At 42.4% G+C, this 27,845-nt stretch overlaps 1 protein-coding gene across 4 annotated transcripts in view; it reads left to right on the forward strand.

Moving 5' to 3' along the window:
• ENTREP1 (endosomal transmembrane epsin interactor 1) overlaps positions 1 to 27,845 on the forward strand; it is a 66,527-nt gene that overhangs the window by 30,154 nt on the left and 8,528 nt on the right. For 2 of the 4 annotated variants that reach the window (XR_014822670.1, XM_021064669.2), the window contains exons 3-8: positions 5,588 to 5,698; positions 16,327 to 16,455; positions 18,165 to 18,272; positions 18,410 to 18,543; positions 25,959 to 26,112; positions 26,263 to 26,341. Coding sequence is in view for 2 of the 4 variants with exons in the window: in XM_021064669.2 (XP_020920328.1) it covers positions 5,588 to 5,698; positions 16,327 to 16,455; positions 18,165 to 18,272; positions 18,410 to 18,543; positions 25,959 to 26,112; positions 26,263 to 26,341 (715 nt within the window). In the remaining 2 variants the exon portion in view is untranslated. The remainder of the gene's footprint in view (positions 1 to 5,587; positions 5,699 to 16,326; positions 16,456 to 18,164; positions 18,273 to 18,409; positions 18,544 to 25,958; positions 26,113 to 26,262; positions 26,342 to 27,845) is intronic. The other 2 variants (XR_014822671.1, XM_005660150.4) reach the window with 1 other exon arrangement.

Consider the following 27,845-nt stretch of genomic DNA (forward strand, 5'->3'; position numbering starts at 1 on the left):
ACAACCTCATGGTTCCTAGTCGGATTCGTTTCCGTTATCCCACAATGGGAACTCCAGTAGAAGTATTTTTTGATTAAAAGTTTTTGAGAAGTTTCTAAGGAAGGAATTTGGTGAGCTTTTGGTATTTAAATAGAAAAGAATATACACAGACATACACAAATTCACTAATTCCACTCATGTGGAATAAATTCCGTTGTTTTAACTTTCCTTCCTGCTGTTGCAGGATTCCGTTTTCTCAGGACCACTGAGTCAATTTATGCTTCCTCAGTGGCTCTGTCTTCATGACCTAAGAATCTCCCAGAGGCCCCACCTCCTAAGGCCAACCCTTTGGGGTTAAGATTTCAATTTATGAATTTGGGCGGGAGGGGACACAAACTTTCAAACCCTAGCAGTCAGTTTTATTTCATTTATGAGTACACTGCAATTTGTTCATCCATTCTCCTATTCTTAGACATTTGGGTTGTTTTCAGTTTTTGGCTATTGTGAACCAGTTGCTGTGAACATTCTTGTACACGTCTTTTAATGGACATATATATTAATGTATGTACCTAAAAGTGAATTGCTGAGTCAGAGAGTGGTAGATATTTAACTTTATTAGAAACGGCCAAAAGTTTTCCATAGTGGTTGTTCCACTTTCTAATTGCTTCTTACACTCTCAGTCAGTCCTAATTTTAGCCTACCTTTCTTTTCTCGGGGTATCTGCTGCCAGCATTTCTGAACCTTTGGAGATTCTGAGGAATGAATGCTGTTGTGGCTTTTCTCAGTTCTATTGTAGGATTCAGTTTTCTCAGGACCACTGAGTCACTTTATGCTCTCTCATTGGCTTTCTAACGTCTAAAATTTTACTGCTATTTTCCTATTCACTCGGTCCTTAAGGATTTCTGCATTTAAAATTTAGTTCCTTTTACTGCCATTTTAATGGGTTTTCGGGAATTAGTAGACCTAAATGCTTATGTTCAATTCACTCTTTTAAACTTATTCATTTTTAAACAACATTTACACAATTACTGGAACTGTATTTATTTAAACATGCATATTGACTTTTCACATGCCTCTTGAGCTTGGAACAGTAGGGAAGCAAAATACAAGTCCTTAGGCAGTAGGGAAAGGTCAGTCTATTTAGAGAATGAAATCTTGTATCAAAAACAACACTTAACAATACCAAGCTGTGATAGGCATAATTAGTTAATGACGTTATGTGATGGAGGTTATGAGGAACTTTCAGCAGACAAATTGAAGGTAATGTTTCTTCTTGCATAGCTTCGGGTTCCTTAGACATTCTTTTATTGGATCACTTAATTGAGACCTGAAATGAACTGGGGGCACAATTGCAAGAGATCAGTGTCAAGGTGAATTCCAAATACTCAATTCAAAAACATACCTTTTGTGTCAAGCTACGTGGTTAATAATGAGTATCAGAAAAGACTCAGGATTCAAATTAGTAACAGTAAAACCAAAAACATAACAAGCTCATCTCATGTTGCCAGTGCTTGTGAGAGGACCAGCTCTTTGGATTTTGGCCCTTAAATGGATGGATTTTGCATCTTATCCTTAAAAGCCCCAGGATCTGGAAAGGCAAGTTCTCTACTTTTTGGGTCCCACTGTCTTTCATGTTTAAAGCACAAGTTTTCGAAAGGCATTTCTCCATCAACTCTGGGCATTTCTGTTTCTTGATGGTACATCCCAGTGATGAATTGGCTTCGGTAAAATTCAGGAATGTAACCCATGGGGTTCACTTCATTGAGCAGGTCATGATGTATTTGAAGTGAGACTAATAGGAGCTAGGCTTAAAAGAGCAGGTAAAATAGGTTAAATATAAGGAAAAAAATGTATGTAAAAGTTGTTTTAGTCAAGGTTTTGGTAAAACACAGATGACAGAATAAAACTGTCATCTGACAAGGAGTTAATTAAGGGCCTTTCATAAAGGTTTGTGCAGAGTGCAAGGAATAGTGAAGCTGTTACCATCCCTGGCCCTGGCGAGAGAAGAGGGGTCAGAATACTGAAATTGGGATCATGCACAGATGACCCCATGAGAGGACCTGAGGCTTTTCATGAGGGACACAGCCAGCCTGGGTCTGCAGAGAAGGATCCGGGAGACTAACCACCCCAGCCTGACGCTCCTCCCTCCCTTGGATCTTCTGCCAAGGCTCCCCATTGGCTGAACGCAACCAGACCAGAGGGCAAAGGAACCCCATTGATGCCGCCTGCAAGTCAGTCGCCCTGAGAAGCGGGGAGGGTAGTGAAGAGTAGAGAGAAGATCTGGAGGGTCGATATTTTGTAGAATGTATCTCAGTTGGGATTGTCTGATGTTTTCTCATAGTTAGATTGAGGTTATTATGGGTGTGGGGGAGGAAGACTGCAAAGTCTCATTTTTAACCAGAGCATATCAAGAGTGCTTGCCATGGAGTTCCCATCGTGGCGCAGTGGTTAACAAATCTGACTAGGAACCATGAGGTTGCGGATTCTATCCCTGGCCTTGCTCAGTGGGTTAAGGATCTGGCGTTGCCATGAGCTGTGGTGTAGGTCGCAGATGCCACTCGGATCCCGCATTGCTGTGGCTCTGGCACAGGCTGGCGGCTACAGCTCTGATTAGACCCCTAGCCTGGGAACCTCCATATGCCGCAGGAGCGGCCCTAGAAAAGGCAAAAAGACCAAAAAAAAAAAAAAAAAAAAAAGAGTGCTGGCCATCATCATGACTTCTCACTAATGTTAACCTTATGCTGTCGTGTTTGTCAGATTTCGCCCCTGAAAGTCACTCCCACTCTTCTCTCCATACTGTAGTCTTTGGAAGGAAGTCACCTGGTGCAGCCCACATGCAAGGAGTAGGGAGTTGAGGATGGGGTGTCTCCTTAAACTACTTGAAATTTTTCTGCGTGAGCGATTTATATTTAATTTTAGGACATGGATAAATATTCCCCTAAAGTGTTGGCACCATTTTATACTTGGACAAGCTATGTCTGAGAGTCCATGTGCTCCTCATCCTCACCAACCCTTGGTGGTTAGTCTCTATTTTAACCATTCTAGTTGATGTGAAGTTTTATCTCTCTGTGGTTTTAATTTGCATTCACGGTAACTAATGATATCGAGCACCTTTTGAGGGGCTTATTGGCCATACCTGTGTCTTTTTTGAACTCTCTTCAAGTCTTTTGCCCAGTTTTTAAAATTAGTTTGTCCTTTTATTATTGAGTTGAAGAGTTGTTTGTATATTCTGGATATGGATTTCTTGTTCAATATATGTATGAAATGTTTTCTCCAGGTCTGTGGGCTTGCCTCTTGTTTTTGGTGATAGTGTCTTTTGATGAGCTGGATTTAAGATTTTAGTGGAGATTTGGGATCTACTAAATCTCCACTAAAGAGATGATGATGATGCTAATTTTCAGTTATGAAGTTTAGTGATAGGCTAGTGGGCATAAGTGTCACAACCATGTTTTATTTTCAAGGCATCTGATATTACATTAAAAGAAAATATTCAGGGAGTTCCCTTGTGACACAGCACGTTAAGGATCTGGCATTGTCACAGCAGTGGCTCAGGTTGCTCCTGTGGCACATGTTCAGTCCCTGGCCTGGGAACTTCCTCATGCATGGGTGTGGTTAAAAAAAAAGAAAATTTCCAAAGGCAAATTCAAGACTTCCTCATAGTAAAAATAATTGCATTGCTGGTGTAAAGATTTCAGATATATTAGGTCTCTTTGAATAGCAACTGCCAGGGCATGGAAGAAGCCCATGTAAGAAGACCATGTCCACTCCTTTGCCAGTTATGCATTCTCATTTTCCAGAAAGCTTTGGTATGATCAGGGATGACGCAGTGCAAGAGGGGGCTCTTGCAAGGGGGCACCATGCAAGGCAGGCCCTGCAGACATGAAGGAATCTAGCCTGGGAAATAATAACACAGTAGCCACTACTAGTATTTTCCCCAAGATTTGACAACAGGGTGCATAGTCCTTTTACAAATTAATGAGGACAGGAGAGAAACACAAGCCAGACTCCTCTTGGAGAGGAAGAATTTGTCTTAAGAAAAGAGGCATCTTGTGATAGTAAATATTGATTTATACCCTGGGTTTGGGGAGAGGCTTCCAAGCTTCTTGGAATACTAGCAGTAAGGAATGAGTTTTCTGTACTAGAGTTCATTTGAGAACTCATTTACCAGCCAATTCTGACATATCAGCTACCTGAAATGGTGCTTGGTTCTAATGCTGATAATCATTAGCTCCAATCTCAATCTTTTTTTTTTTTTTTTGGCTGAACTATGGCTTATGGAAGTTCCCTGGGCCAGGGATCAAATCCAAGCTGCAGCTACAACCTATAGCATAGCCGCAGCAACACCAGATCCTTAACCCACTGTGCCAGGCTGGGGATCAAACCTGCACCATCGCCATCGCAGAGACAGCACCAGGCACTTAAGCTGCTATGCCACAGGGGGAACTCTGTTAGCTCCAAACTTTTATATTGGTAGTATGGTTTGATTTTGATAATAATCAGAGTTACGTGGAAAAGCCTTTGTAGTCTCTAATTTGCACTAAGTAACACTGGCTTCTTGGTTGATTTTTGTCAATTCCTAACTATTTAGGGTAGTATTTGTAATATCTAACCTTGGAGTACATGAAAGATCATAGCACAGTTTTTCTTTAGTATTAATACTCTTCTGAGCTGAAAAAAGACTCATCTTTATGCCCACAGATATATTGCGATTTCTGGCTGGTAATGGCTCTGAGCTCCTTGACTTTCTTTGGTTCCACTTATGTTCCAGAATTCTCCATCTGTCTAGTTACCCTCATCCTGTAAAGTGTGGAAAAAATAACAATGGCTCAAGGAAGAAATAGTCATGGCTTGGTGTAGTGGACAGCTAAAAGTCAGAACTCCCTTATTTGCAAAGAGAAAGAAAAATAGGGACTGGAAATTGAGACAACTCGAGAGTCCATGGTGTTTCTTAGCAACATTTAAAACATTCAAAAAAAGTGCGGGGAGAGGAGTTTTGTCATTAAAAACATGGTTCTGACTTTTTAAAAAAATTTGCTCTAGGAAAAGAATGAATTTTTTTATTCAGACAAACTGTCTCTGAATTTAGTCATTGTCTTTTTCTAACTGCTTTCTTTTTTCATGACTTGGTCATCATCGGACACAGTTTTTAACTTTTTGGCACTAAATGCATATGTTTAACTGAAGTACAGTTGGTTTATAATGTTGTGTTAGTTTCATGTGTATAGCAAAGTGATTCAGTTATATACACACACACACAGATTCTTTTTCAGATTTGTTTTTCTTATAGGCTATTACAAAATACTGAGTATAGTTCCCTGTGCTATACAGTAGGTCCTTGTTGTTTATCTATTTTATATATAGTAGTGTGTATATGCTAATCCCAGGCTCCTAATTTATCCCTCCCTGCTTTTCCCTTTGGCAACCCTAAATTTGTTTTCAAAGTCTGTATCTCTTTTGTAAATAAGTTCATTGGTGTCACTTTTTTAGATTCCACATAAGAACAGTATCATATGATATTTGTCTTTGCCTGGCTTGCTCCATTTAGTATGGTAATCTCTAGGTCCATCCATGTTGCTGTGGATTAACTGAGTCTTTCTTGCCATTTCAGGTCAACCTCTTTGTGCTGCTCTCTGTGGTGTGTGTCCTCCTGAATTTAGCCGGATTTATCCTAGGCTGCCAAGGGGCCCAGTTCGTGTCCAGTGTGCCCAGGTGTGATCTGGTAAGCAGTCCTGAAAGATCACATGGCCTGCCAAACTTTCCATGGTGCCAGCATTTAGCTGGCAACACCGAGGACCTGGCAACATCCTAAAGTGAAACCTGAAGTTGGTAAAAGGAAGCAGGAAAACAAAACAAAGAACTGCCCCTAATTATTTTACTCAGGTTGTCAGCTTCATCTGTTTTTTTCCAAAGCAAAGAGCAGCCAGCAGAACCTCAGAACTCTAGTAATATAATGCATCATTAGTGAATAGATGGATCGGTTGTCCACAATCAATATCTATCTACTCATATCTAAAGAGGAAAAAATAATATCAGAATTCAGGTCAGCAGTCCTTTATCTGAAACCTTTGGAGACCAGGTGTGTTTTGGCATTCGGTTTTTCCAGTGTTTAGAAGATAAGTGTGACTCATATACTGGTTTTTCTGTTGGTGGTGGTGGTTTTTGTTTTTTTTTTTTTGTCTTTTTAGGGCCACATCTGTGGCATATGGAGGTTCCCAGGCTAGGGGTCAGATCAAAGCTATAGCTGCTGGTCTGCACCACGGCCATGGCAATGTCAGATCTGAGCTATGTCTGCAACCTACACCACAGCTCATGGCAGTGCCAGGTCCTTAACCCACCAAGGCCAGGAATCAAACGTGCATCCTCATGAGTCAGATTCGTTTCTGCTGAGCCGCGATGGAAATTCCCATTCTGTAGCACCCCAGTGGAATCTGGGATAGCAGGCGGTAATCAAAATTTTTGATTTCCAGAGCTTTTTGTATTTAAGAATTATGGATAAGAGGTTGTGAACTTGTACTATCTCAGTTTTTTCCCCCTACATTTTAATTTTGGTAAAATACATGTAGCATAAAATTTACCAGCTTAACCATTCAGTAGTGTTAAGTACATTCACATTGTTGTGCATCCAGTCTCTAGAACTCTTTATCTTGCAAAGCTGACGCCATACATTTTCAACAATGACTCCCCATTCCCTCCTCTCCCGGCCTCTGGCAGCCACTCTTCTACTTTCTCTAATTTTTTTTTTTTTCTTTTTGGTCTTTTTAGGGCCGCACCTGCGGCATATGGAAGTTCCCAGGCTATGCCACACCATAGTTGCGTCTGTGACCTACACTGCAGCTCATGGCAATGTCGGATCCTTAACCCACTGAACGAGGCCAGGGACTGAATCTGCATCCTCATGGATACTAGTTGGGTTCTTAACCTGCTGAGCCACACTGGAAAGTCCCTCCCTTCTACTTTCCGATGCTGTGGATTTGACTGTTCTGGTGACCTGGTATAAGTGGAATCATAGAGTATTTGTCTTTTTGTAATTGCTTGTTTCACTTAATGTAACATCCTCAGTATGTACACGTTATAGTATGTGTCAGAGTTTCTTTCGTTTTCAAGACTGAATAATAAATATTCCATTGTATGCAGAGGACATGTTTTGTTTATCCTTTATCCATTGGAGGATACTTGGGTTCTTTCTACCTCTTTGCTATTGTAAATAATACACCATGGAAATGGGCCAATTCTCTGGAGTATATGCCCAGAAGTGGAGTTTCTGACCATCTCTGAGCTTTATTGTTATTGTTAAGGTATTTTTTAAATGTTGTGCCAATTTCTGCTGTACAACATAGGACACAATCATATATATATATATACACACACATACACACACACATACATATACACATACATACACACACACACATTCTTTTCCTCATACTATCTTCCATCATTTTAAATCCCAAGATATTGGATATAGTTCCCTATGCTGTACAGTAGGACCTCATTGCTTATCATAACATTCCAATCTCTGAGCTTTTTAAAGAGGACTTCTCAATAACAAATATCTCCATGTGACACAAAGCAAAAGAAGTGGACTCTTTACAAGTAAATCTCATTTGTTTGGAACTTGTTTCCATGGCAGCCTCACCTTGTCAAAGCCAGCAGGATGCAAGAAGGCTGCCATACTTCCCAAAGCACTGTGATAAAGTCTTGTGCTGAAACCCATGGCCTTCCCAAATGGGAAGACTCCTCAGGGACTAAAAACCTGATGCTCTTTTTTTTTTTTTTTTTTTTTTAATTTTTTTTTTTATTTTAATTTTCCCACTGTACAGCAAGGGGGTCAGGTTATCCTTACATGTGTACATTACAATTACAGTTACTGATGCTCTTTTTAAACAATCCTTCACAGTTTTGGGGGGGATTTTTTGTTTGTTTTGTTTTTTCCTCTTTTTTTTGTTTTTTGTTTTTTTTCTCTTTCCATTGCTTAATAACCTGGAGTTTTGGAAGCACAGGCTCACAATATTTTCTGGCTTTTAAGGCCCTCTCCAATTCGCCCTCCTCCTGCCCTCCCACTGCAGCAGCTCACACTCCGATAATTGAGCCCAAGCCCGAATGTCATTACCTAGGCTTCTGCCCTACTTTCCTGTTTCTGACAGTGCTCTCCTGTGCCCCTCCTCCCCCCACCCAGTCCCCTGTCCCTTACTTCCCTGTTCAACTAAATGATGTCAGCCTTTTTCAGCCTCATTCCATGATTATCTTCTTAAAGAAACAGTCCCTGATCCCTGGAGAAGATAATCTTTCACACTCTGTACATCTCAGAAACATTTCTCTTTTTTTTCTTTTGGGGGTTAAAGGTATTCATACACCTGTCTTCTCTCTTCTACTGATGGGGAATTTCCCCGAGGACAGGGTCTGGCTCTCTGCTATCTTGAGAGTTTTCAACAGCACCTTCCACACACTTTTTTTTTTTTCTTCCCTTTTTAGGGCCACACCTGCAGCATATGGAAGTTCCCAGGCTAGGGGTGGAATCGGAGCTGCGGCTGCCAGATCCTTAACCCATTGATCGAGGTCAGGGATCCAGTCTGCATCCTCACAGAGACTATGTTGGGTTCTTAACTTGCTGAATCACAGTGGGAACTCCTACACACTTATTTACATACACAGAGTTCCCAGAATTTCTTTCTTTCTTTTTTTTTTTTTTGTCTTTTTGACATTTCTTGGGCCGCTCATATGGGGGTTCCCAGGCTAGGGGTCGAATCAGAGCTATAGCCGCTGGCCTACGCCAGAGCCACAGCAGTGAAATCCGATTCACATCTGTGACCTACACCACAGCTCATTGCAGCTCCGGATCCTTAACCCACTGAGCAAGGCCAGGGATCGAACCCACAACCTCATGGTTCCTAGTCGAATTAGTTAACACCTGAGCCATGATGGGAACTCCCCTAGAAAAATGTTTGAGCAGAGTTTGGTCTTCCTATTTACTATTCACACAAAAAATTGGAAGGAGCAAAGATAGCAGACATAGGCTAGAAGTGAAAAGTCATGTATTTTGGAAGACCATCTGACAGAATTGTAGTATCTATTACATGTAAGACGACATGCTAGAGACTGCAGAATAGAGAGAAAAGTCAGACATCATTTCTGACCCAGAAGTTTATCACATAGCAGGAAGAATAGGTTAACTGTGGCAAGTGCTTGACTGGTGTTTGTGGAGAGAATGAATAAACGCAAAGCAAGGGAGACTGTGATTGGCCATCAGTGTGAGATGTGGGGCTCTGGGGATGCAAAAGAAGAAGGGCTTATACCCATGGGAAGGTGGAGATAGGATACCTGGAACACAGGTATTTGAGATGGGTCTTGAACAATGAATAAATAAAGGAAGTGGGTCAGAGCCAAGAGAGGAGAGGCTCCTAAGGGCAGTGGTGAGGAGTTATCCCTAGTGATTACATTACTGGGGGCTCCGGAGCACACAGAGGCCAGAGTATAAGAGGTAAGGACCTCCACTGTTGACTTTCCTGAGAAAGTCTGTGGTTCTCTGCCCTGACTGCCCCTTAGAATCACCTGGGGGGAACTTTTTAATGAATATCTGAACTTGGGCTCCATACCCAGAGATTCTCAATTTCCCTGGAGTGGGGGCCTGGGCATCAGTATGTCTTAAAGCTTTTAAGTGTGTTTTTAATTTAAAAAAAAGTTCCCACCACAAAAGCCAACTCTCGGATTGTTTCTGCTTATATAATGGTAAAAATTGGACAAGCCATAACAGTGTAGGACAGAATTTAAAAATAATTTTTAATCTCACTGTTTTAGATATCAGAGTTGGAGTTTCTGTCATGGCTCAGTGGTTAACAAATCCGACTAGGAACCATGAGGTTGCGGGTTCGGTCCCTGCCCTTGCTCAGTGGGTTAACGATCCGGCATTGCTGTGAGCTGTGGTGTAGGTCGCAGATGCGGCTCGGATCCCACGTTGTGGTGTAGGCCAGCGGCTACAGCTCCGATTCGACCCCTAACCTGGGAACCTCCATATGCCGAGGGAGCGGCCCAAGAAAATGGCAAAAAGATAAAAAAAAAGAAAAGAAAAGAAAAAAGAAATGCATAGATATCAGAGTTAACTGTTTAACAATTTTTTGGCACATCTCTGTGAATGAAAATACACCTAATTTGTCATCAACAGGATTGTAATGTAATTGTTTTTCGGTACGGAGCCTTTTTTTTTTTTTTTTTTTTTTTGTCTTTAGGAACGCACCTGTGGCATCTGGAGGTTCCCAGGCTAGGGGTCGAATTGGAGCTGTGGCCGCAGGCCTACATCACAGCCGCAACAGTGCTAGATCTGAGCTGCATCTGAGACCTACACCGAAGCTCGTGGCAATCGCAGGTCCTTAACCTGCTGCATGATGCCAGAGATTGAACCTGCGTCCTCATGGATACTGGTCAGATTTGTTTCTGCTAAGCCACAATGGGAACTCCGGTACTGAGGCTATTTGACAAATGAAATCTTTCTGGGGAAGGGAAGCTCTCTTTCCCTCTTTGCCTCACCCCACCTACATCAGTCACGCCAAGTCCGTGCAACAGGCTGGGGAGGTTCCTTTCATGTTTTCATGCTCATATAACCTTACAAAGACGTGTATGGGGTGGGATTATTCATGATTTTTTAATGAGATATGGTATATCCACTTCCCTGCATATTGTTTTTCTCTTGTAAAAATAATTACGTGCAGCTCTAACACCCTTTATTCCTTTGACCAGGTCACTATTTTCTTGTCCGTTGTGGTTTGGGTTTTGGCCAATAGAAGCAGTGCTGCCATGAATACCATTCTGCAAATCCCTAGGGGGGCTGAGACCTTAGCAGAGTCAGCTCCCAGGATAGGGAGTATTCTGTTTGTCTCATTTTTTATTACACATCCAACCATTTGATGATTCCATCCATTTAAAAAAAATTGAGACAGGGAGTTCCTGTTGTGACTCAGCTTTAACAAACCTGACTACTATCCATGAGGATATGTGTTAGATCCCTGGCCTTGCGCATTGGGTTAAGGAGCCAGCATTGCTATGAGCTGTGGTGTAGGTCACAGATGTGGCTCGGATCTTGAGTTGCTGTGGCTGTGGCGTAGGTTGGCAGCTGCAGCTCTGATTCAACCCCTAGCCTGGGAACTTCCATATGCTGCAGGTGTAACCCTAAAAATCAAATAAATAAATAAATAAATAAAATTGAGACAAAATTTACTGTTAAATGCCCAGATCTCAAATGTGCAGTTCTTTGAGTTTTGACCATTGTATATATTCATCATGACAAATATGCTCATGTATATATCCTCAGACAAGATCTAGAACATTTTCATCACTCTAGAAAATTGCTTGCTATCTCCTTTCTGGCTATCTCTCCTCTCTCAGAGGCAACCACCCTTCTAATTTCTTTCACCGTAGATTAGTTTCGCCTGTTCTTGAATTCCATACACGTGGAGTCGTGTGGTATGTACCTTTTTCTATCTGACTTATTTAGCTCAGCATGATGTTTTTGAGATTCATCCATGTTTTGGGTCACACCAATTATTTGCTTTTTTTTTTTTTCCTTAAACCAGGTCAGTATTTCATTGTATAAAAATACTACAGTTTTTTTCTTAGTTCTCCTATGGATGGACATTTGGGTGATTTCCAGTTTGGGGGTATTTTCGACAAAACTATTATGAACATTTTTGTATTTGTGTGTGGGGGGGGCTGTTTTCATTTCTCTTGAGTAAACAGGTAGATGTGGAATTGCTGGGTCATGTGGTAAATGTTTATCTAACTTTATGTGAAACTGCTAACCAGGTTTCCAAAGTGGTTGGGGAATAAGTATATTTAATTTAAAATGTATGGACAGTTCCTTTATTAAAGAGCTTTACCTTATGTTACTACCAGTGACCCTCTACCTGCGAGTGTTATTACTCTCTAATTTTTTGCCAGTCTGATTGGGCTAACTCAAGATCTCATTGTTAGTTTATTTTTATTTATTTATTTATTTATTTATTTATTTGGTTTTCTAGGGCTGTATGCACTGCTTATGGAAGTTCCCAGGCTAGGGGTTAAGTTGGAGCTACAGCTGCCGGCCTACACTGCAGCCGCAGAAACTTGGGATCCAAGCTGCATCTGCGACCTACACCACAGCTCATGGCAGTGCTGGATCCTTAACGCGCTGAGTGAGGCCAGGGATTGAACCTACATCCTCATGGATCCTAGTCAGGTTTGTTAACTGCTGAGCCACGAAGGGAACTCCTCCTCCTCGTTACTTTAATTTGCACTTCTCTAGTTGCTAAAGATGGACATATCATTTTTTGAAAACTTCCCAGAAGATTCTAATCTGCAGCTAGGGTAAGAGATGTACTATTGATTAATGAAAGGAGAAAGGAGAGTATATGACAGCTTCAGATGAGGTAGTATCAAGTATGAAGGATGGATGTTTTTCATTTAAGACTGGGGAAATTTGAACAGGGTTGTTTGCAGATGCTTAAAGAGATTGAAGAGAAATTAGAACAAGTTTTCAGGTATTGGGTAGAGATGGGATTAAGAAGGTTGATGGGAGTTCCTGTTGTGGCTCAGCAGTAACGAACCTGACTAGTGTCTATGAGGATGTGGATTCGATCCCTGGCCTTGCTTAGTGGGTTAAGGATCCAGTGCTGTCATGAGCTGTGATATAGGTTGCAGACGTGGCTCGATCCTGAGTTGGCTGTGGCGTAGGCTGGCAGCTACAGTTCTGAGTAGATCCCTAGCCTGGGAACTTCCATATACTGCAGGTATGGCTCTAAAAATTCAAAAAAAAAAAAAAAAAAAGTCAAATGGAGGATCAGGAAGAAGGAAGAGCACAAAATGTACAGTTGCCAAGAATCATTTTGTGTGGAGCCTCAGGGCTTTCCTGTATCAGCTGGGCACTGTAATAAATACTCATCGTTATTTGTATAATGATTAACTTTGAGGTAGGATCCCTTGTGTCAAGAGATTAACCGTCACTTATCTGGAAAATTGTGCCATCCAGATGGGCTTGTCCTAAAGTTTCCATATGGCTGTGGTTTCTTAATATGTGGATGCCTGGTGTTGTGTGAACCATGCCGCCATGTGTGTGCAGCCCACACAGAAACGGTTTCCCTCTTAAGTGAACACCTTGGATCAAGAATGGACTCATGTGGGAAGGAGTACTTTGTAAAATGACACCTTGTCTTATCTGAAGGAGGTCAAGTCCTCCGGTAGAATCTTGAGGTTTACACAAGTATAAGAAATGGAAATAGCTCTGTGTCATGTTGAAGAAAAATGAGAGGGCGTGAACAGAATGGAGACATGAGAAGAATGACTCATCTCTACCAGCGGTGTCTTTGTTACTACTAAATAGGGCTTTTAGTATTAAAACAGGAAGTTCTCAGCTGGAGACTTTAAAGGAGGAAGCCCACTGGGAGTAATATTTACCTTCTGAATTTAGCTCAGTCTGAGGACTGCTATTATTATGGAAGAGGGCCCAAGAGGAAGTCAGCAATTCCTGAGGGGAAAGAACAGCCCCCTCTGCCTAGGGAAGACCTGTCTGAATGGCCACAGTAGTTTTCCTTCCCAAGGCCAGAGTCTAGTACAGATATTAGCAGCAAGAGGTACCTTCAAAAATGTGAGACAGTGAAGGAAAGATTACAATACAGATACTCTTGGGCCGGTTGTGTGTTGGGTTGTGAATCTAGGTATGGGGTCGTTGTTGAGATAACAGTCTCTGAGGACAAACCAGGAAAAGACAGAAACCAAGTGGGAGTGAATTAATAGATTATAGAGTCCATTGAGGTAACTCTAGTTCTCATTCTTTGTATCAGAGGTAGACTTTATATCAAAATCTGGGCATCAGTAGTTAATATAGTAATGCGTCCCTTTTGATGTGGTTTAAGGACAAGGAATAAAAAAATGTTCTAAATCCACGGAATTCTGGAAGAGGCAAAACTAATCTATATGGAGTTCCCATTGTGGTGCAGCAGAAACCAATCTGACTAGGAACCACAGGGTTGTCCCTTGCCTTGCTCAGTGGATTAAGGATCTGGTGTTGCCGTGAGCTGTGGTGTAGGTCGCAGACACAGCTCAGATCTGATGTTGCTGTGGCTGTGGCACAGGCCAGTAGCTATAGCTCCAATTAGACCCCTAGCCTGGGAACCTCCATGTGCCAGGGGTACGGCCATAAAAATCAAAAACAAAAAAAAGCTAATCTATATGGAAAAAATATCTGAAAAGTAGTTGCCTTTAGGAGGGTGTGGGCAGGGATTGGTGGGGTAGGGACATGATGGAATCTTCTCCAGGGATGTTATGTTCTGTGCGTTGATGTGGGTTTGAGTTCCATGGATATAGGTATGGTTCACAATTCCTTGAGTGATATGCTTATGAGTTGTGTATGTAAATTGTGTGTGTGTGTGTGTGTAAATTTCAGCTCAAAGGAAAAAGAAAGCCAAACCAAAAAATGCTGTGTAAATCAGTAAGCAGTATGAGTTTTTTCCACTTGGCTTCCTAGTCAACTTGTATTAGAAGGAACTAAGGTTCTTCCTAAGTTGGAAGAATGCCATGAAATTTATCACTATGTTTAGAGGTTAAGAGTCTTAATTCAGTCAGAAAAAAAGAGTTTTTTTCTGTTAAGTAACTAAAACATTGTAGATGTTCAGTCATTCTTAAAGATTCCCGAAGAATTTTGCAGCTAGTGAAGTCAAAGGCACCTGTTTAATTTAACAAATATGAAAGAAGTGTGGCCTTTCCTTTTAGCCAACATAGAACTGCCAACTTCATCAGCTCAAGCCACAGAGCAAGTAAGAATGAACTTCTGCTCCCAAATTAGGGGTCTTATTAGCCAAAATCAGGTATGTCCACAACCTGACTCAATGGAAACTTGGAAACATGACCCAAAGTTTGCAAAGCATCTCATTAAAAATATGTATGATGGAGTTCCCATCGTGATGCAGCGGCAAATCTGACTAGGAAGCATGAGATTGCAGGTTCCATCCCTGGCCTCGCTCAGTGGGTTAAGGATCTGGTGTTGCCGTGAGCTGTGGAGTAGATCATAGACTCGGCTTGGATCCTGAGTTGCTGTGGCTCTGGTGTAGGTTGGCAGCTATAGCTCCCATCAGACCCCTAGCCTGGGAACCTGCATATGCTGCCGGTGCGGCCCTGAAAAGACAAAAGACAAATATATATATACACATATATATATGTGTGTGTGTATATATATATACACACACACATATATATATATACACATATATATATGTGTGTGTGTATATATATATACACACACACATATATATATATTTGAAGTGATCTTATCATTTCAAATAAGACTTCTACACAATCTATGAACACAATGAAGATGCAAACTAAGAGATTTCTTTAAGCCTGCATGGTTTAGGACTACTGTTAACCAAAGAGATCTTGTGCTTTTTACAGGCACTTGGTAGAGTAAACTTCCTTGCCTTCTTGGAGTTAGGCGGAACCATATGATTTGCTTTGGAAATGAAATTGAGGTCGTGTGATGAGTGTCGTTTCCAAGAGGAAGATTCAAGCTAGGGTGACTGGATTTAGCAACACAAGACACCCATTGAAATTTGAATTTCGAACAAACAGCCAATTGGTTTGTTTTTGTTTTTGTTTTTGTTTTTACTGTAAACATGTCTCATGCAATATTTGTGACATACTAATGCTAAGGAATGATCTGTTGTTTATTTATTTATTTATTTTTTGTCTTTTTGCTATTTCTTGGGCCGCTCCCGTGGCATATGGAGATTCCCAGGCTAGGGGTCAAATCGGAGCTGTAGCCACTGGCCTACGCCAGAGCCACAGCAACGCGGGATCCGAGCCGCGTCTGCAACCCACACCACAGCTCACGGCAACGCCAGATCGTTAACCCACTGAGCAAGGGCAGGGACCGAACCCTCAACGTCATGGTTCCTAGTCGGATTCGTTAACCACCGCGCCACGATGGGAACTCCTGTTGTTTATCTGAATTCAGATTTAACTGAGCTTTTGACCTAGCAGCCCTGCTTTAAGTACAGTTGTTCAGCTCATGTGCTTTCCATGTGTCTAGCATAGTCATCATCAATCCTCAGAAAGTGGATGCCCTATTAAGGGAATGTGATGAGCAGAGCCCTCTGCTGACCTGCACTGGACATGTAGCATAGTCAAGAAATAGCCTTGGTTGGCTAAGCCACTGGAACTTGGGGGCTGGTTGTTGCCATAGCATACCCTAGAGTATCCTGACCGATGTAGACACTGCCCGACACTGAACCTTACCATATCTCATTCTGTAGTAATTGGTGCTCCATGGTGTGGCCTGTGTATTTTTACTTAATAATTAAGTTATTGTTCTTCCTTTTCCCTTTGAAGGTGGACTTAGGTGAAGGCAAGATTTGCTTCTGTTGTGAAGAATATCAACCAGCCAAATGCACAGACAAAGAAAATGCTTTGAAGCTCTTCCCAGTTCAGCCTTGTAGTGCTGTTCACCTTCTACTTAAGGTATCTGGAATGGACCTCACTCCTGCTCAATAAATACACCACAGAGACCCCAAAGAAGGCAGCACTCCCTGAAATAATTCCTCTTCAAATAATGCTGCTGAAAGCAGATAGGAGCAAACCCCTCATCAGTGATCCAGAGACAGAATTGAGAGCAGAAGGAACCAGGTTATTGTGTGTCTCTTAAGCTATGATGGGATGGCTTCTTTGTGTTCAAGAATTATAAGCTAGTGAAAAATGTAAAGGAGCCTAAATATGTACATATGTATATGTGTGGGTATATAATATACATATTCAGACACACACACATACCCACCTACCCATCCATGATATAGCTACTCATATATGATGTAGGTTCAGCAGAACCTGCAAAGTAGATGTCCACTGGTCATTGTTCCTATGCTCCTCTGTTGGCTTAAATGAGTCCTGTGGGCTGTCGAGTGCTGCCACGTAGACTAAGGAGATGCATTGGCCAGAAAATACATGAGAAATTCAAGACATTACCTCTCATTTAATAGGCAAAAGAGATTAAGAACAAATGATGCTAGCTCAAGAGATGTACAAAATTGACCTTTATTAGGAAATTGGATAAAAGCGGTGTCCTGACTTAAGCTCTGTTAGCTAAGTGAGTGACAGGATCAGTTGCTGAGATAATAGCATTTGGATGGTCCATCATTGATGGCTTTCTTTGATCTTTGTTCTGGGTTTCTATTTTGTGTGGAAGAAGAATCTCAGCAAAAGAGAGAGAAGCTCCCAACTCTTTGGGTCATGGAGGATATAAAAAAGACCTTCCTTCTTTGGCTTCTGGATTTTTGGCAGCTGAGTCACCCCCAGACTTTCTCTGAGCCAGAACTTTGCTTGAGGAAAGCCCCACTAAGGAGCCTCGACTGTGGCAACAGAAACTTTTGGAATTGGCTTTGCTGCTATTTTGAGACATGTGTTTAGAGGAGAGAAGCCCTGTTTACACTCGGGCCGACCTGCCCCCTGTGTTGTCCTAGTTGGGTGCCTGGAGCAGCTCTGCCAGTGACTCCTGAAATAGAATCAGTGGCCACAAATTAAGCAGCTGTGCTGTCCTGGTGGGGGACCGTGGGTAGGAGGGCGGGGAGATTGGGAATCGGTATCACTGAGGACACTGACTTCAGAAGAGAAACAGCGCTTGCCTGGAAAAAGCGTTTCCAGACAGGATTCTGATGCTGGCAAAAAGAAATATGGTAACGTCAGGTCTGCCTGGCACGGAAAGCTTCTAAGATAAGTTCTGTTTTTAGTTGCAAAGATATTATCTTAAAAATGTAAGAGATTTCAATAATACCGAAGATGTTTTTAAAATTAAGAAGTACACAGCATTGTGTGAGAGTGTTTTTCTTTTCCTTTTCTTCCCTTTTTTTTTTTTTTTTTTGGCCATGCCTATAGCGTGTGGAATTTCCCAGGCCAGGGATAAAACCCATGCCACTGTAGCGATCCAAGCCACTGCAGTGGTAATGCCCAATCCCTAACCTGCTGCACCACAAGGAAACTCCAGTGAGAGCCTTAATAGTAATCAGCATTTGTTTGGCATGTAGCATGAGCCAAACATCATCTAAGGCCTTTACATACGTTTTCTCATGAGAATTGACTTAGTGGGACAGCACTCTTACTCTTTTTTAAAGTTTTAATGTTGCATTCTGGTCATCAGCTATGAGGTACTCAGGGGCATCATTGTTTCCTGGTTCCAGAAAGTGCTTTTCGCCCTGTGTGCCTTGAACGCCCTGACTACCACTGTCTGCTTGGTGGCAGCCGCCCTCCGCTACCTCCAGATCTTTGCAGCCAGAAGATCCTGCATCGTAAGTGCATGCAAGGGGGCCGTGCGAGACCATGTCTCCGCTGAGCCTGCCTGCGAACTTTTTTGTGTAACCCGTTGCTTTTTGCCCTGAGCCTTTGTAGGGAAGGCTGTGGACTAACTGAGGTGCTGTTTAATTAGGATGAATCCCAGATTTCTGCAGAAGAAGTGGAGGAACACAGACGCATCCCAGACCCTGATGACTTTGTGCCTCCGGTGCCTCCCCCTTCCTATTTTGCCACGTTTTACTCGTGTACACCCCGGATGAACCGCAGGTATTCTCCTAAGCCCCAGGTTTCTTTGGGGTGCCCTCAGTTTTGAAAATGGAAGGGTCTCCAGAACTCACAGCATGCGCTCTGGCTTCTCTCCAAAGTCTAGACATTGTGTTATTTTTCAAGATTTTCTGTTTTCTTTCTCTCTTTCTTTTTTTTTTTTTGAGGGGGAGGGGTCCTGACAAATTGCATGAAACCAAAGTTCAAACTTTGACCTAAGAATATAGTTTTTCAATTTCAATTAGCTTCCTAGGAAAACTGACACCCAGTGAGATAACTGCTGTAATTTGACATGATTGAGAACTGCTGTTGCCCTGGAAACGCTCTCAGTTGGGCCAAATCGATATTCATTGTAACACCATCAGCAGGTCCTCATGTCATGAAATTCTCTCCCAGCCATTAAAAAAGATTAATTATTAATTACATCTCCTTGGTCTAGGAAAAAGAATAGACACCATGTTTTGCTTCCTTTTCAAATTCTAGCTCAAAATTTGATCGTCTGTTTCTTAAATCTCAGAAATGATTATTTATAGAATGAAGTGCCACATACATTGGTTCTTGTTGTTTGCTACTTCGAGAATTGTACCTTTCTAAAGATTAACTTCATTTATTCATCCGACAAACATTTAATCCATCTTCTATTGCTTACTAATCATGGTGCTGGGTTATTGAAATCTGAAATGAGTAATACCCACACCCCCCATTCCCACCCTCCACCCCCATCAAAGAGCTCACAGTCTAGGTCTTAAAATGAGTGTTGGAAGGATCCCCATAGGACTCAAAAGGGAGGATTTTTTTTTTTTTTTTTTTTTTTGAATGCAGAAGGAGAACTGCCCACCCCACATGGAGAGTGGGCTGCAGAGAGTTTGAAGGAAGAGTCAGCTAATCAGAGTTGGCTTGTTGGACGAAGTGATCTTTGTATGAATTTACAGGGTAAACAAACCTGAATTTTAAGCTTCCAAAAGAAAATCTCTGAATTCACCAAGGAAGACTAGTATCTTTCACTTGCTATTGGGAGGGCTAGGAATTTCTGCCTTTTTTTTTTTTTTTTTTTTTTTTTTAATCCTTTTAGGCCTGTTCTTGCAGCATATGGAAGTACCCAGGCTAGGGGTTGAATTGGAGCTGCAGCTGCTGGCCTACACCACGGCCACAGCAACGCCTAATCCAGGCAGATTATGCAACCTACACCACAGCTCATGGCAACACTGGATCCTTAATCCACTGAGCAAGGCCAAGGATCAAACCCACATCCTCCTTGATGCCAGTCGGGTTCATTACTGCTGAGCCACAGGGGAACTCCAGGAATTTCTGTTTTTTAATCCCTGAGGTACACATGGGAAGTTGTCAGACAAATTTGGTGCCAGGCTTGGGAATTTTGGAAATCTATTTTCTAGTATTCAGGGCAGCCATATGTGACTTTGAAGCAGGTGACCAACAGGAGCTCTCACCCAGGCGCCGTCACTGTTAATGTTATTTTCATTGGATTATCTTCCCAACTTTTCCCTCAAAATCATATCTAAACCCCGCTCTGGCCCCTCCCCTGTCCACCCACCTAGGTAGATGTAGCAATGACCACAAAGCCAGAGGGGACCTTAGCTTGCTGGATAGTTGGCCTGGCAGACAGCTCAACCTCCCTGTTGTACAGGGACTGGTGTACTGGAATTTTAGAGTTTTAGGGGCTAGGATGGCTTCTGTAGTCTTTTAGGAAATGAGCCAAGTATTACAGAGGCTGGAAGGACATAGCAACGAAAAACTTATTCTTTGTGCACATAGGACACGTTTGCTAAGACCTGAGACCTTTGCAGGCTGCCTGCAAATAAATGCCTGTTATTTCGTGATTGGGAAGAGAAATGCCCTCTGCAGGAAGAATTCCTTGGCTCTCTGAGGTTGTGGGTGAGCCTTTGGTTGACCTCAGAGGAGGCAGCAGACAGATTTAATTTCCTGCAGTGGCAGAAAGGGAAAGTGACTCATGTGGGTTTAGAAGTCACGCCGTCCTGTGGGGGCCCACCCCCACCCCCACCTTCTCTTCTCTCTTTCCTTTCTCTTTGCACCTCTGTGGTCATGCTTGTCAGTATGGGTCTTTGAGGATCTGGGGGCATCCCTGAATTTGCCCCCTCTGAGTACTGAGCTAGCCTCTGGCCAAATCTGAGCTGTAAGAAGATAGATAAGCTTTTCTTCAAGGGCTTCACTAGCCAGAACTTCCCAGGAGCCACGGGGAGAGGGGGTAACACAGAACAGCCTTGAGAGAAAAAGAAGGCTCAGCCTAAAATATATACCTGGAGCCCTAGCTTCTATCTCCAATGGGCAAATATCCTCATTTTCTGAAATTCTACCAATATCCCACTTTATTTTTTTTAACGTATGTTTTAAAAACTGATGTATAGTTGATTTACATTACTATATTAGTTTCAAGTGTACAACATAGTAATTCAGTAGTTTTATAGCTTGTACATTAATTAAAGTTATCACAAAACAATGGCTCTATTCTCCTGTGCCATACAAATATATCCTTGTGGCTTATATGTAGTAGTTTGTATCTCTCAATCCCATTCCTCTATCTTTCCCCTCCCCCCTTGCCCACCTTCCTTTTTAAAATGACCAAATTTATTCACCTTTAGATACTCTATCAGAGATGTTTGGAAATTTGACCGACTTTCTAGATTCTCAGTATAAATCAACATCATAGATGCTTGCAGTTTAAGTTGGTACTTTTCTTTCTCATAAGCAGGCAGGCAAGAATATTGACAGATGTTTTCATTAATATTTCCACAACCAGTTACGTGAAGAGTTCTCATGAAATAGAGGCTCCCCATTTCCTATAAGGTATTGAGACCTCTCAGAAGAGGTTTATTTAACTTCTATAAATACAACCATTTCATGCGTTGGTATCTCCTTGAGAAAGGGCTTCTCAAGTTACTGTCAAAAACAGAAGCCTGATTGTAGTCAAGGTTTCTGTCTAAAGATAATTATCTACTTTGTGAACCAATTTGGAAGGACAGGAGGGGCTGTGGACCCCTTTCCACTACTCCAGAGAGTCCCACCAGCTCAGAAGTTGGCTTGAGCCAAGAGGCAAAAAGAATCTCCAAATTTTTTTTTTTTTTTTTTTTTTTTTTTTTTGTCTTTTGTCTTTTTAGGGCCGCACCTGTGGCATATGGAGGTTCCCAGGCTAGGGGTAGAATCAGAGCTATTGCCACCAGCCTACGCCAGAGCCACAGCAATGCCAGATCCGAGCTGCCTCTGCTACCTACACCACAGCTCATGGCAACACCGGGTCCTTAACCCACTGAGTGAGGTCAGGGATTGAACCCGAAACCTCATGGTTCCTAGTCAGATTCGTTTCTTGCTGCGCCACAATGGGAACTCCAGAATCTCCAACTTCTACCATGAATGTGGCCCAGGTTGTGCTGTGGGATGTTACCTGCTAGAGAAAACAAGATGAGGGTATGGGAACCAGGTTGACCTAGGCATTTCTTAAAGATGAAGACTTAGCAAAGCCCACCTGGTTCCTTTCCAAATGAACTTCAAAACCCCAACTCAGGTGGAGCTGGGCTGTGCCAGGGCTCAGCTGTGCCAGGGCTTGGCTGTTGGGCGAGGTGCCCCTGCCTCCCTCACTCCCCCATCCCCCACCAGAACCCTACCAACATGTGCCCCGTGGAATGGCACAGCTTTCCCAGCACTCGGAGGGGGATCATTCTTTGGTCAAGGTCATATTAGTTGCTGCATCAGCCTCATGTAAGTTCTTAGGGAGGGCCTATTTGTAACATCAAGGCAGAATATTTTGCATGATCTGTTTGAGTTTTCTGTTCATTTTCAGAGCTCATGAGCATGAACCAGTGAAGGGTTCCTGGAGGCTTTGGGATGAACTTGAAAAAAGCTGAGCTCTGGAGTCTTAAAAGATTGTCCCTGGGTGGATCTCTTACTATTTCTGAGCCTCAGTTTCCTCATTCACCTGCTTTGTCACGTGGCTTCTGGGAGGCTCATGAAGAGATAATGTGCTAACAAACCTTTCTAAAAAGAGCTTCGACTGTGTTCCACCTCTGTAGTTGCATGGCTTAAAGTGTTCTTGGCATGTGTCTTACTCTTGGGAAACATTTAACCCTTAATCTTAGCTCTACCTTATCAGGCAGCAGTTTTCTTTCTTTCTTTCTTTTCTTTTCTTTTTTTTTTTTTTAAGTTTTGCTGTCTTTCTTTTTTTATTTCTCAATGAATTTATTACATTTATAGTTGTATATTACTGATACCAGTTCTCAATAGAAGTCTGATCAACTTTCCCAGATAAAACAAAGTTTTGACTTCAGCCACCATAATCCATTTCCTTTAGCAGTGGTCTCAATCCTGGCTGTGCCTTGCAGTCATCCAGAAGCACTGACAGCATGGCGACACCTGCCCTCGCTCCCCACCCCCACGCCCCCCAGTCAGCTAGAGCAGAATTTCTGGAGGTGAGGCTTGGGCCGTGCCTGGATTAGAAACCCTCCTAGGTGATTCTACGCTTTAGCTAGGGTTGAGCGCCGTATGGGTCAGGAACAAAACCTGCAGGAGACAGCAGACCCATTTCCCTTCACAGATCCTTATTCACCTCAAAGAGGTACCAGTAAGGAAAAGTTGCATAGTAGGAAAGGAACTTTCCTTCTGCATCAACTCTAGAAGCATCTTCCGTCTAAATGAGGCTTCGCTGGTCATCGTAGTAACCACTCTAGAAGCCGTTCATTTTGCAGCCAATTTAGATAAAGTGCACCCCCTCTTACACCCCAGTTTTCCTTCCTGATGAGATTCTGTAGTAGTTTCGGATCTAAAGTGGAGCCCGTTCCTCTGACTTCTTGGTGCTAACGCGCAAGCCCTTGTAGGAACATACAGCCAGCCACTGGGCTGGGAATATGAACCAAAGAGCACCAGAGGTAGCAAACAAAGCTGGAGGATGAACTAGGCAAGAACACAGTAGTGAAGAAATGCTTGGGGAGTTGGCTGAGGGAGGGAACAGGCAAGGGTCTGTAGTGCTGGAAAGATGCTTATAGGATTATGCTAATTAAGGATTGAAGACTGGCCCTCTGGAGAGGTCGGAAGGATGCCTAGGTCTCAGTGAGTTAAACAAATTGCCTTTTTCTTTTGTCTGGAAAGAGTCTTCAGTCAGGTCCAAGAAGGGTCTGGCTTCCTCAAGGCACTCAGTGTTAATAGTTCTTCACCACCTTCGGCTGGAGTGGAGAGTTGGCGTAAAGCCCATGAGCAGTCCTGCTCTAAGGGAGAATATCCCTTTCTTGGTGACTTTCCCAGCCAGTCCAGGGAGGGGATCCTTCCTGCCGGTGCCTGAGCTCAGACATCTTGGTGTCAGCCTGTGACCTTTTCCTTCCCGCTCAGGTCAAGCAGGGGGTGAGAGTCTTGCTTCTGAACAAAGATGCAGGAAAAAAGAGGAACGCTTTTTCATTTTTTTCATTTGGGCGCAGAAGTCTCATTCTTCTAAATCCCAGAATTCCTGAAGCATTATTGGTAGGAAAAAAGAATATCACATCTTTTTCAGGTTTTTTTCCCACCAATATTGCATTTTTGTAAATGCGTGCAAACGAAACAACCATAATCCAGAGAGCACCTTTCTAAAAGAAAAAAAGAAAAAAAAAAAAAAAAAAAAAGCTGACCCCAGCCCCAGAATTTGTCTTTTTATTTTTTTATTTTTATTTTTTTGGTCTTTTGTCTTTTTAGCATCGCACCTGGGGCATATGGAGGTTCCCAGGTTAGGGGTCAAATCAGAGCTATGGTTGCCAGCCTACGCCACAGCCACAGCAACGCCAGATCTGAGCCGAGTCTGCCACCTACACCATAGCTCACAGCAGCGCCAGATCCTTAACCCACTGAGCTAGGCCAGGAATCGAACTCTTGTCCTCATGGATCCTAGTCGGGTTCATTAACCACTGAGCCATGATGGGAACTCCAGAATTTGTCTTTTTATTGGTCTGCTTTAGTTTATGTCTATTTTTGCATTTCAGATATTAAACTTTTGCTACTGTATCTTTTTTTATTCTCCAGCACTTCATGGCCTGTGTACAGGTTTTTTGTTCTTCTGTGTATTTCTTTAATTGTGATAATTGTCATACAACGTTATATTTGTTCGTTTCAAGTAATGATATATATATATGTATATATCACTTGTATATATTGTGAAATGATCACAAGTCTAGTTAACATCCATCACCTCATATAGTTACAGGTTTTTTTCCTTGTGATAACTTTTAAGATCTACTCTCAGCATCTGCAAATGTACAGTACATTATTATTAACCATAGTTGCTTGTTGTGCATTATGTCCCCAGGACTTATTTACACGAGTTTTTTTTTTTTTTTTTTTTTTTTTTTTAATTTTTAGGGCGGCACCCACAGCATATGGAAGTTCCCAGGCTAGGAGTCGAATCAGAGCTACAGCTGCTGGCCTACACTGCAGCCATAGCAACACAGAATCCAAGCTGCATCTGCGACCTACACCTCAGCTTACAGCAATGCCAGAGCGAGGCCAGGAATCGAACTTGGGAACTCCCCAACTTTCGTGTATTTTTAACTGTTGTTGTAAAGTTTAGGTTCTTTGTTATCTAGATAATTTTTTTTTTTTTTTTGGTTTGTCTAATTTTCTGTGAACATTGGTAGAAGATCTTGTGGGGTTTTTGTTTTTATTTGCTGCTCTCTTGCACAGGACAAAAGCCACAGTGCCTGGCTTGGAGCAAGTGCTCCATCAGTGTAGGTTGAAAGACCACCTTTAGGAAGAGGCACTCCATGATGCCCCTGCAGCATGCTGCTTTGTCTCTGAGCTGTGATGCTCTCCCCCCCCCCTTTTTGGTATTCATTGTTTCAAATATTTGTTTGACAATGAGTTTCTATCATGAATCAGACTTTAATGGAAATGCAGGCAAGAAACTTTTGTCATGTACTAAGCTAAGAAATAATTATTTCCCTGAGTCCTTAGTTTTTATTATTGAGGCAAAATTCATATAATGTGAGATTTACTGTTTGAAAACAATTCAGTGGCAGTTATATATTCACCATATGGCACAATCATCACCTCCATCTAGTTCTAAAGCATTTTCATCATGTACCCATTGAACAGTCACGTCTCATTCTCCCCCTGTCCCCAGGTCCCTGGGCAGCTGCTGATTTACTTCTATCTCTTATGTATTGTTGTTTGCTTTTTGACTAGCAGATTTAAAAGGAATATGATAGTATTGCATTTTCTGTGTTGTCACTCACCTAAGAATTCCGGGCACTCCGTCAGAGAGCAGCTTAGGTTATTCTCCTGCTCCTGGACCAGGAGACTGTAGTGTGGAGGGGTGAGTGATTTTCCCCATTGTCCGTGGATAACCCTTCCCAAGGCAGAAGCCCGTGTGGAGCCACTACCATCAGATGGCCAGAACGTGCTTCTTAATGCCAAGCTGTTCTTCCTAGGATGGCCGGTCCTGATGTTATTCCACTGCCGCATATCTACGGAGCGCGGATCAAAGGCGTGGAAGTGTTCTGTCCTCTGGACCCCCCGCCTCCCTATGAAGCTGTGGTGAGCCAGACAGACCAGCAGCAGGTACTTCCATTGAGATTCTCTTTGGTACGTTGGTGGCAGGTAGGAAAAGTAGCTGCCCAGAGCACGGGGTTGGGGAGGGAACTGTGTCCTACAGAACTTTTTTAGTTCACTCCAGTCCAAAGGATGGTTGAGTTGAATATCAACAAATAACCCTCTTTTTTTTCTGGGATGTAGCAATCTTCATTCCAAATGCCAGAAGGATCAGAAGTTGCCACCAGCCCATTGGAACTGATCTGCACACCAGTGATTCAAGGTAATAAATACATTATTGCTGCCCAAACTCATGATTCAGTAGAGTAAAAATGATAAAATAATGATCTGTATCGTAGTTTGTTGGAGGTCAGATATTCTTGCAACAAATGGTTCAAACTACGTCCTTTCTTCCAGGTGCGAAAATACAATCAACACTTGGGGCTTGTACTTAGGAGATCATATGTGAACAGAAATAAAGAATCTTTTATGAATAACGAGACTGTTTTCAGAAATGGATTACAATGTTTAATTTAGCATTCCTGTGTTTTCCTTTCTTTCTTTCTTTCTCTCTTTCTTTCCTTTCTTTTCTTTCTTTCTCTTTCTCTCTTTCTCTCTCTCTCTCTTTCTCTCTCTCTTTTTCTCTTTTTCTCTCTTTCTCTCTTTCTCTCTCTCTCTTTCTTTCTCTCTCTTTCTCTCTTTCTTTCTTCCTTCCTTCCTTCCTTCCTTCATCCTTCCTTCCTTCCTTCCTTCCTTTCTTTCTTTCTTTCTTTCTTTCTTTCTTTCTTTCTTTCTTTCTTCCTTCCTTCCTTCCTTCCTTCCTTCCTTCCTTCCTTCCTTCCTTCCTTCCTTTCTTCCTTTCTTTCTGGGCTGCCATGGCATATGGAGGTTCCCAGGCTACGGGTCAATTCAGGGCTGTAGCCACTGGCCTGTGCCACAGCAATGTCAGGTCTGAGCCCTACAGCACAGATCACAGAAACGCTGGCTCCTTAACCCACTGAGCGAGGCCAGGGATCAAACCTGCATCTTCATGGATACTAGTCAGATTCGTTTCCGCTGAGCCATGACAGGAACTCTGAGGTCCGGTGTTTTCTGATCTAAGTTTTTTTCTCTTGTTAAAATAGGATGAGCTCTTTTAAAGGGGCAAAAAGAGTTTCATCTGTTGCAGAGTGATTTGTTCATTTATAACGAGCACCCAGGTCCTGCTGCTTTCATATGTCCTGAATGCTGATTTCCAATCCTGCATTAGATACTAGAGTCAGTGTACATTTATCCTGGGAGCTTAAGGGAACGTTGTTACCGCTTTCTCTCTTTGGAGAGGTTTTAAATGGCCCAGAGAATTGTCCACAGGACAAAATTGCAAATGGTGATAAATAATGGATCAACTTTGAGCTATTTTAGACGGCGGTAATTTTTCAGCAGCACCATTTGGAATGGGTTTCTGTTCACCTTCCCCCTTAAGTAGAATTATGCAGTAGGATTCTGTTTCCTAAGTATGTTTGTAAGTCTCCCCTTTCTTAAAAAAGTTTCCTAGGAGCTCCAATCATGGCGCAGCAGAAACAAATCTGACTAGGAACCATGAGGTTTTGGGTTCAATCCCTGGCCTCGCTCAGTGGGTTAAAGATCTGTCATTGCCACGAGCTGTGGTGTAGGTCGCAGATGCAGCTCGGATCCTGTGCTACTGTGGCTGTGGTGTAGGCTGGCAACTAAAGCGCCGATTCAACCCCAGCCTGGGAACTCCATATGCTGTGGGGGTGCAGCCCTAAAAAGCAAAAAAAAAAAAAAAA

Source organism: Sus scrofa, chromosome 1, assembly GCF_054392235.1.
Source record: "Sus scrofa isolate SSC_HxYL_T2T_F1_AM1 chromosome 1, Sscrofa_HxYL_maternal_Yorkshire_Landrace_v2.0, whole genome shotgun sequence".
Taxonomy (NCBI): domain Eukaryota; kingdom Metazoa; phylum Chordata; class Mammalia; order Artiodactyla; family Suidae; genus Sus; species Sus scrofa.